Consider the following 10,661-nt stretch of genomic DNA (forward strand, 5'->3'; position numbering starts at 1 on the left):
GGTCTTTTGGGGCTCCCATAAACGTCCGCACGGACTGGAGATATAAGAAATTATTACGGAACGGAGTTATCCCCCTTAGCCAACACTTTGAATCTGAACGCGGCACGTTCACGTCAGGACGGTGATGGCGTCGTCCGAGGCTGACCCCCATAAATTACGCACCTCTTGCGCCGTTAAAAACCTTGGGAAATAAATGTTTTCACGCGGCGAGATCCGACTGGATAAGCGAAAGCAGAAGAGGTCGCTCTTATTAACATGTCTCGACTGTAAGGATCTAGTTACTACCGCTCGGTAGCAGCGGCCTCTATACATTCAACCAAGAGACGTTTTGGCTAAAATTTACAACCCAGATTGGTGCAGATCGTGTTCAAACGCCTTCTTCTTCCTGTACCATTCTTTCCTTTTTTTATCTTATTTCAACCGATTAAAAAAGATAAGAGTTGTCGACCCAAACGATAAAATGTCGTTTTTAGAACTTTTTAGGGGGTGACAACGTTTCGAATCGGCCGGAAACATCAACGATACCTAAAGGCTGCAACACAAAAACCCGAAAGACATAAAAACACGTTTAAAATCACTCGATTAAGTCTTAAAGAGCTAATAATACTTTACGTCCTGTTTTATAAGGCTATTACGTTCGAGCCGGATCATCTTTATTGTTATAACAAGTGTGGTCGTCTCTTTCGGCTTCTGTCAAAAGGAAAATGTCCAACATCTGTCAATTTGACAAATTGTTTTTTTTCGTGTTCACCATTCACCACATTCACCTCTCATGGTTTTGTGTGCCGGTTTCATTTAAAATTCGCTTCGATCATCGAATCCGCTTCAGCGTAGATGCAATGAGGAAACGGAAACAATGCAACAATGGTAACTTAATCGGATGCTTGCTACTTTTACAGGTATTTTATTCACTACAAAAAAACACATATTTAAATCAATATACATATGTAATTTTATAATATGGTAATAACACTATATTTTGAATAGAATATATTTTGACCATCTCATCCCACACCAATATTATGGATAGCTCCCTTTATTCTATTTTGATCCCTATTATCATGGTAAAATGACGGACTTTTATGGAATTACCTCCAAGAAAATTGTGCAGAATTTGATACCTTGTGTGGTTAAAATTGGTTAGTCGAGATTCATATTTTCTGACATAGTTGATGTTGGTGGTCTCAAGATTAGCAAGATAGCTATTGGAGTATGTATAATTTTAGTTGCTATTAAAGCAAATGTTTATACAGGTCCAAACAAATCACTTATTTAGTATTGGGTAACAGTGTGACCACGTTGTTGAGAAGAAGCCACATTCAAAAAATCGAAAAATCATTTGGTTTGCATGTTGAATTCAAAGGATTTCTAGGAATAACTGGTTCAAAAGACTTCTTCCCTTCTGAATTTAGTCTTTCTCTTTAGCTGGTATCTTCTTAGTTTGTAGTTTTATCTGTCTTCTTCAGAGTGTTGATTGCTGGTTTCTGAGTGCCTTTCTTTGTATGTGGATTAGAATAAAAAGTACTTTTCTAACATTTTTCTAATTCATCCTCTTTATAGCTTTACATTTTTTTCTTCTTTTGAGTTAAGTTATGCACTTAGGGGCCAATGTATTATTTTATATTGTCTAATATCCGTTTATAAATTAGTCCTAACTTGTGTTGTTATTCTAATTAGTTTCAACTATGAATTCGTACAAAACTTTGATGACGCATGAATTGAAACGATTCTGAAAAGGACTAGAGACATTAATTAATTAGTCATTCGCGTCTATATAGCTGGAATTCACGTATTTTTTTAGAATTTTTATCTTTTAATTCTGTTGTTATTAATTCTAAATGTGTTTTTATGATTTTTGATTGTGGTCAATGTACGAAATCGGATTTTAATAGTGTCACGGGTGATGACAGGGCGGCTACGCCGCGAATTGCCGGGTTACAAGGCAATTATGGACCGCCGCAGGATCCCTTTATATCGGTCGTTAAAAAGCGCCTCGTACTGTCTATACACTCTCTTCGTCGGGTCGTAAAATTAATTTTTCATAACGACCGTGTCTCTGTTACGCTACCTTATTCTCACATCCAATCAATCTCAAATCTCTTATTTAACAAATTTTTTTTTTTTTGAATTTTTGTTAGCCTTTTTACTAATTAGTGTATTCGGAATCTGTTAAAATTCAAAAAATGCACTTATCCAAAACATATTTTATACATATTTTATCGTATTTTCTTGCGATAATGATTCAATTAAGACGATCCCTCTCGCGCAGGAATGTCGCCCGCTTTTTCATCATCCTAAATTGACCGATTAAAGCCTGGGTGGCTGTTTTTATCGAAATTCATAAGCCCATCTTTGCAGAAATTAATAACGCTTAATTGAGCCTGTACGGTCGCAATCAGGACCCCGATTCATGAATTGCTCTCGTTCCAATTGTTCCTCGGCACTTTTTGAGTATTTAACAATTTGCTTTTCGGAAAAATAATTTCCTGAAAAGAAATCACAACAAAAATTTAACCTTCTAGGGGAACAACTTACAATGTTTTAATTCAGAAACATTTCAAATTCCTGTTGGAGCTGTTGTACGCACACACTGAAACATTGTAATTTGGTAATTAATACTAACGAATCTTTTACGTTAATACTTGTTAAAATTTTTCAGTTTCAATTAAAACCGAGAACTTGTATAAATTACATGCGTGAGTGACTAATTTGTTTGACGTCGTTGTGACGAAGTTGTAGGTGGATAGATTCTGTTAAATAACAATGGGTTTTTTTGATTGTCGTCTTAATTTCTAAGAAAAAAACGGGAAGAAAAATATCGACATACTTTTTGAAAGGAGATTTTGACGTTCAAAATAATCTTAGAAACGTTGTTATTACGTTAGAATTTTTTCTGAAAATTTTCTGTCTCCCAAGGAAATTTATGCTTGGCGTTATTTATATTAATCGACTGATAAAGAAAGCACTTCCTTAAAAACCGCAATACAAAACTCGTTGAGGTTTTTGTTCAGGATGTGCTCAAATATTAATTTTCAAACTAACTGGTGTTACGTACATCCTGTTGCTTATTACGCAAAGAGAAGACGAAAAATGGTTTTTGTCCGAAAAATCCTGTTAACCTACATTTAGTACCAAGAAATCGCAGATACCGAGATATGACTAAAATCAAAAGAAAATTTTAATTCCGCTTGTCCTGATGACTTGCAGAATAATCCTGGGGGCCGCCCTCCTTTACCTGTTTGGACTCGAGTGATTATACCAGAACCATTTATAACGGCGGAAAGATCTTGGGTACAAAGACACCGCCCATTTAAGAGCTGTATCGAATTCCGACGTTCTATTTCGTACGAGCGGGCGGCGCCTTTGGCCCAACAGGTGCCATTTACATAACAATAAATCGGCCGCAAACCGGCGTTAAAAAATTAACAAAAAAAATGACAAAAAAACTCCCTGATTATTAATCTACAGAAACCCTATATCGCTTCTTCTTCAAAAGGACCCCCATCCAAACAGTAAACCACACAGTGGTTGGTTGTTTATGTATTTATGTAACCACAGTGAGTCAATACTTGCATTAGTTATGCAAAAATAGCTTGCTTATGATTTTAATATTGAAATATTGCGTAAGTTGGATAATTTTAGGATTTAAAGATGAGATGATTAAACACCGGATGGGTAAAAAGTACGAATCGATTTAAAAACATTGCAAAAAATATAAAGAAAATTGCGTTTAGTAACCACAAGAAATGACGACAAGATGCTAATTTTTATTGCAAATTTTATGGGGGGACATATATGTTTTTGAATCAAATCCTTAGAATCTACTGGAATGTAGATATTTTTATTATGTTGTAAGTTTACGAAAATTAATGAGGAACTTATGCAAATTTAAAAATTTACTTTTGTTTATTTACATTTTTCTTTGACTCATACTTGTTTCATTTTATGTACTAAAAATAACAAAAAATTAAAAAAATGATATTGCATAAAATTATAAAATATAATTATCTTAGAGGATATCAAGAAGGCGTAATGAAAAACGATTTGAGAGATATCAACGACTACGTTGAGAGGCGCTGAAAGGAAGTTGCATATCAATAATGATAATGTTCATTAATATCTAAGAATATGTTGATGGAAACCAGGACGATTTAAATATTAAGGACGATATTGAGATATATCAAGGGAAATGTTAATATGATGAAAAAGAGTTGGCATAAAGTTGAGGTAGGTCAGGATAATGTTGAACGATGTCAGGGATAATATAAAGTTATGTTAATAGATTATGAGAAAGATATTGAAGGTAGTCAGCGACATTTTTGAGCGATTTAGTCCCAATACAAGAAGTGAGAATATCAGGGAATCAAACAGGATATTGTGATCATTCTTCAAAATCATTTTACTAATTTACTGGTCATTATGCATGTTTGGTTACCCTCTGAAATTTTCCTATCCATTTATGGAGCGATATTCTCTTTGACATTCCTAGGCATTTTTTGGAGAATGGTTATTTTGATGTATGTTGAATACAAGCTGATCCTACCGGATAGATCAGTAGTGTATCCCTGAAGCTACTCCGTATATTATTTACTGTAAAAGCTCTTATCCACAATTTTTTGAAAACTTCTTCGAAATCAGTCTTCCTCGTTGATGGTTTTCAAAGTGGTTAAGCAATCTGATGAAAATATCCGTTGTCATAAGGCCCCTGCTCCAGGTGTTTTAAGTTACTCATTCTGGCTTCAAACGTTGATCTTTGTAGATCATCAATTTAAACTACTGCAGTGCGTTGTATGACTCCTTAGTTCCATAATAATCTTAGAATGGTAGTTTTAACATACGTAGTTTCATAGTAAAGTCCTTGGTACCACACAAAGTCGAATGCTTTCCAACTATCACCGAATATTGTCTTAGTTTGAAATCGAAATCATCACCGACAAAGAATACGATATGGATCTATTTAGGTTGGAACCCAAATTGGTGCGATGCGATTTTCTATAAGAGAGATTATATAAAAATTAACTAAATTATATTTTTGAATGTAATTTTATGACTAATTCTTGTTATCTTAGTGGTAAATATAATCAAACGTTATATACAATTACAGAACTGCTTAAAGCATTCTGATTCATCTTAACGTTAATTATATCCACCTGCAACAGCATGTTTATTTTAATTTTATGATATTTATGGGGAAATCCTAAATTAAACCTGAATGAAACGACTCAGCTATAAAATACCGATTGAAAATTGTGTCTCGATGGTGGTATGAAAGAGATATTGTATCTGGTTGTATCAATAGTAGGCCGTGCAATGATGACGATGACGTCGCCGGTTGACAGAGGATCTCGTGGCGGCGTCGGCCGGGACGGTGCCCACTACGATTGGATGCGGAAGAGCCGCTTCTTCGCGCCGAGACGTGCCGGCGCACTCTAGATTGGGGGAAGGGGGGCGCCCTCAACACTTCATGAATGACCAGGAGGTCGGACCAACTTTTCCCCTCCCCCTGAGGCCTTACACGCACTCGGATATATAATGTTGGCGAAGTCTTTCAAATGAGTAACCGCTTAGTCGCATACACGCTCTCACATAAAAGACGACGTCCTCGTCAATCCGAGAACCTCCGGCGCCGGTTTTTTTTTGTATTCGAAATCTCAAAAACTTGTACAAACAAGATTGAAATCACCTATTGAAAATTAATATTTTTATAAATCGATATAAAAGTGAAAATGTGCATCAACGGAGATTGTGACCATCCGGAAGGGATGCTGGATCGTGATCTAAGAACGACGAAATCATCGTTAGACGAAAGAACCACGCGGATCACGTCCGTTCCGGATGCGAATAAGTGTTCCCGATTAGGATCGAGTAAATCAGTTAAAAGGACGAGATCGTGTAGTACGTGCTCCTTCAGGAATCTGTGCCACCACTTGCGGAAGAGCTTCCACAGTAAGTCGGGCTTTTTAGCGGTGTGTGCCAAGGCGGAGCTTGCTCCGACCAATCAGCGTTCGGTTCACCACCTGTTACACGCAGCTTCCAAAGACCGTAACTTAATTAGGTTTCTCTCCGCGACGTCGATTAACGGTCATTAAGGCCCATAGAGACCAACGGTAGCGTCATAAAACAACTACCCAAGAACTTTTTTACCCGTCTTAATTTCTTCTGACTTAAATGTTCTAGTTCAAGTTGTTTTCTTTTTGTTAATCTTTTTCTTTCATTGTTGTAGAATTCAAGCAGGCCGTAACAGTCTTGCTCTGTCTATCTTACGTCGTCGGTATCCCGACGACTTCTTCCCTACCGGTCACCAGGACTTCCAGGGAAACGATGGCCGACCAAAATCCAGCTCTTAAACAACTAGAGTCCATTAAAAACACCGCCAAGCATAATGCATATCAGGCTAGAGAATATTTTAATAACACATTTGTAAGTAAAAATTTTAAATTTATTTCAAAAAATGTTTAAGTACTTTATTGATAATCATAAGATTATTAGATTACAAAAAAAAATTGAGATTACCTGCTTATATAACCTGTTTAAACTTGCAAATTCTTATCTAAACAGGTCTAATCTTGCTAATCATTTTATTATCTAAATAGGAAAAATATGAATTAACTGATTCTCAATAATGTATTAATGTTGCAATAATTGTAATTGATACGATCGTAAATTTTAAACAATTTAATCTAAAACGTTAAGATGCTGCAAAAATTATTTGCAATTTCTAGACGTTTCAAAATGTTTTGAAATCTAAGCGTTTGCTTTTTTTTATGTAAGCCATTTCTATCTAAAAATAAATTTTGATTTTGGATTTTTCCGCGTGCGTAAGTTTTTCATTGAAACGCACGGGTTCATTGATGAATCGGCTCGCGGGCGACGGCGACGTCTCGATTGGTATGCACATCGCCCCGTATATTATACCGTCCGTTGATGTCTGATTACATACTATCATATTTTTCGTCTTCGTTCAACGCGAGGTTGGCGCCTAACCTCTTGCTCTCTCTCTATCGGAAACAAACGAATCGTGTCTCTGTTCAACATCCGGCAAAATACCGTCCTCCGACCAAGTGCCTTTCCGTCCGTCTTTTATTAACGCACATTGCTAAGCGCGTTAATAAACGCGCGCCAAGAGGAAATCCATAGTCCCCACGTTATTACTATGGATAGGTGATTCTCAACCCAGCAGGATTTCGTCTAGACAGATATACCGATAACCGGCTGCGAATTACTCTCCTAATTGTTCCCTTCGCAACTTTAACAATACCTTCAACTCAAAATTAAAACCTTATTAAAATTTCGGAATTAGATAATTATTTAAAAACAGGTTACCAACCAGGATAATTACTTTTTATTGTGCTAATATACATTAAAAATCGTTTTACTAATAACACCAATAATTAACAAAAAATTAAAATAATAAATTAAATCAAAACATTCAAACAAAAAAAATTGAAATAAAAGTTGATTCAAAAAAATTGAAAAGATAGATCAATTTTTGTTTTAGATTTTTTATTGTTTGTGAATTGGAAAGAAAAACGCCAACTCGGTTGGTTGTTGTTATAATCGACGTCGACGGAATTAGAAACTCGAGCTGCACAGAGCAACGTTTCGAGCACTTGTGTTGTGCATCGCCTACTCGATAGAAGGCGTCGAGCTGTCTGACACACACAAGGCCAACTTGACGACGACGGCTGTTGTGTAGCGCACACGCTCTCACTCACGTTATCGCGACTCTCTCGAGACACTTGTTTACGTTACACACTCATACATTTATAACATCAAGGAAAAGATAATTTTTACTAATCGCAAATCACAAAATTTTTGCAATTTGGTGATCAAAAAAATACAAAACAACCCTATCAAACTGTTTCTGACAGGTTCAATCTCAACTAATATAAGTAAATCACATGCGAGTACATTATTTGACATCAATTACCATCAATCAATTAGACACTAAATCAATTGTCCACAAACGCCGTCGGTAAAGTGAATTTTCAAATCCCTTTGAAAACAGCTTTGCTTTGTAACGATATGGTACCGGTTCCAACTCCTCGAGCAAGTTTGCCTATAGATAAGATTTCGCCTTATCTTATTTTATGATCTATAATGCAAATGAAAACTCGTTTATTCTAAAATGCTGTCAAACAATATGTTAAAAATCAAATTATATCAGTTTTGTCAAGCGACATGAAAACTGCCCAACTTCGTATGACATCAAATCCAACGCAAGCAATATTGGCAAATTAAATTTTCATATCTCTTCCAACTGCCTCGGTTGTAAGCAATTTCGGTAAAGTGAACGGTCCTGTAATCAAACATCAATTTGATTAGAATCGTGCTAGAGAAATATCAAACATTCTTAAGAATTATGCAACTTTGTAACTTTATGATATTGATTTCACTGCTCGACCGCAACCGACCTAGGCAAAGTGAAGCGTATTTATTCCCTTTTTACCCTAAATTTCTCGATATACGGATAGTATTTTAATCAAGAATCATTTTTCTTGGAATACTGTCAGATAAGATATCAAACATTTTTGAGAATCACTCAACTTTGTAACTTTATGGTATTGATTCCACTACCTCAGGCGTAAGCGACCTCGGCAAAGTGAGGCATAATCATTCCCTTTTACCCTAGATTCCGCGATAGACTTAGAAAGTTGTTAAAGAATTGGTTACAAGTAAACTAAGCAAAGTGAGATTTCAAATTCATTTCTAATGCGAAAACTGATTTTCCATATTATATTTCTTAGTATATTCGGTTGCATATTAATTTTATTTTATTTTCTTTGTTAGCTGACAACAAAATATCCGAATATTGATTTATACAACAACAACAATTACACCTTCTTTTTCGAGCATATACCAAAAGATTTCAAGTTTCCACAGACAGTAATGTTTAATTCGGCCGTTTTAAAAGGGATGACTGTAAGTTATTAATTTTTATTCCAACTTTGATCAATTAATTTGATAGTTAATTTAATTTTTTGTTTCAGGTAAATGAATTTACACAAATCTTTTATGATTGCTTCTTGCGATTTAATGCAACGATGGACATGTTAAAAGAAAAAAATGAGGTGATTAATAAGTTGAAGGTGTTATTGGAGGAGTTTGAGGAATACATTGCAATAGAAAATATAGAACCGTTGAAGATGAAGTACGATGAAAGTGATATAAAGCTGGGAAAAGATGAGAGTGATACGGGGGAAAGATGGGTGAGGGATATGATCATATATAGGGATTTCGCTAAAACGATGGAGTATGTTGACAAAGCTTACGAGTATTTTTACAATCTGGCCGTAAACGCAGAGGCGTCCCAGTAGCTGTCTCTTGCCGAAAAAAAGAAACAACGAAAACTCGCTTTCCAGTCAGAAGATCGTACTTACTTTAGATTTTAACCCTTGACCCCGGATTCCTATACATCCTCCGATATTTTTATATATGTAATTTACTGTCTTATTTATGACTATAATTTATGATTATTGTAAAAGATAACGAACCGAACGATGAGGGAAACTTTATTTCTTAAAGGTGGGTCCTCAACAAGTGGATCCATCGTATTTTATTTATACACTGTGATATTTTTTCGGTCGGTGTTTTGCAGTTTCCACCGGCTTAAAAGAATAAATATTTATTATTTTAATTTTGCGTTTGTCTGTACTACCCTTTTGCCCGGTCTAGAAACGGGTCATATCTCAGGAGATCATAAACATTCGAAGCCCACTCAGCAGTTTCAGCAATAACAAACTGTTTTATAAATACTCTCCTTACTAGACGTTTCTTGCCACTGATATACATTATACTTTTGTTATGCAATCGGTTCGTTTTATTTTTGCTCCGGCTACATTCGGAGGAGCCGCAAAAATGTTTCTCTCAAGGTGATTGCACGTTGACCCGGCATTCTGCGAAGAACCGGCCGAGTTCTCACGAATCGACTGCCGATTCCTAAGAATCTTTCTCTCCTCGTCTAGCCGAATCTTCCTCTTGTTGGGGATCCATCTCTACCTGATTTTCGTTTACCCGCCAAACTCGGACCCTTTACCACGCGAGAGCCGCCAATTCACACGGCCATTGTTTTTAATGTCTTTGGTAAAGATGTGATAATCAATAGTTTCAACAAGCACTGTCCACAATCTCGTTAGAAGGAAGCGATGGGAACCGATTTGTCACGAGGGTTCTAATCACTTCTGACTCTAAAGCCTAGATGGTCAAACGAACCATCCAAAAGACTTTAAAGAATTTCCGATCTTCTTACCACTCCGGATAACCTTGATCCCATTTTCGGCATTTCCTCTGAGTCAAATTTCGCCGAGTTTGGGTGGAATCCGGTAACCGAATGTGTTTGGTCTTCGTCACCAAATGTCTTTTGGTACCGTTAACACGGTGTTAATATCGAGTGGGTACCCAAACGGACGCGTTGTGTCACCGACCAGGTGAAAGTTATCGGTAAAAGATGAATCCTGCATGAGTGTCTATATAGAGCCAACGTAATGTTGCGCAAATTCTATCTTAATTTCATCGATTTTAACTACCGGAAATTCCTTTAACTTTCTGTTGTGATAAATCGTAAGTATTTCAACGAAACGAACGAGTGTTTTGAGTAGTTCAAGGGATGGTTGCCCCTCCCATATTTCGGCACCGGAGACAGAGAGATTAAGGAATGATTT

General features: G+C 36.2%; 1 protein-coding gene across 2 annotated transcripts; it reads left to right on the forward strand.

Annotated features, from left to right (window-relative positions):
- Positions 1 to 714: 714 nt before the first annotated feature.
- On the forward strand, positions 715 to 9,637 carry LOC111428480 (uncharacterized). 2 transcript variants are annotated; one of them, XM_023064017.2, is made up of 4 exons: positions 715 to 899; positions 6,224 to 6,420; positions 8,791 to 8,922; positions 8,991 to 9,637. In XM_023064017.2, the coding sequence occupies exons 1-4, from the start codon at positions 881 to 883 to the stop codon at positions 9,315 to 9,317; spliced, it is 675 nt and encodes a 224-aa protein (XP_022919785.2). In that variant the 5' UTR covers positions 715 to 880; the 3' UTR covers positions 9,318 to 9,637. The 2 variants fall into 2 exon arrangements, with proteins under 2 accessions (XP_022919785.2, XP_022919784.2); XM_023064016.2 differs by lacking the exon at positions 715 to 899 and adding an exon at positions 5,582 to 5,946.
- Positions 9,638 to 10,661: the final 1,024 nt, after the last annotated feature.

The sequence above is a fragment of the Onthophagus taurus genome, chromosome 10 (genome assembly GCF_036711975.1).
Source record: "Onthophagus taurus isolate NC chromosome 10, IU_Otau_3.0, whole genome shotgun sequence".
NCBI lineage: Eukaryota > Metazoa > Arthropoda > Insecta > Coleoptera > Scarabaeidae > Onthophagus > Onthophagus taurus.

What these genes read in the sequence shown, in the direction of transcription:
- LOC111428480 (XM_023064016.2), top strand. Translation starts at nt 5,727, where the DNA reads ATGTGCATCAACGGAGATTGTGACCATCCGGAAGGGATGCTGGATCGT. An exon ending in CTTGCGGAAGAGCTTCCACA is followed by an intron (nt 5,947 to 6,223) that starts GTAAGTCGGGCT and finishes TCATTGTTGTAG; the next exon opens with AATTCAAGCAGGCCGTAACA. An exon ending in CCGTTTTAAAAGGGATGACT is followed by an intron (nt 8,923 to 8,990) that starts GTAAGTTATTAA and finishes TTTTTGTTTCAG; the next exon opens with GTAAATGAATTTACACAAAT.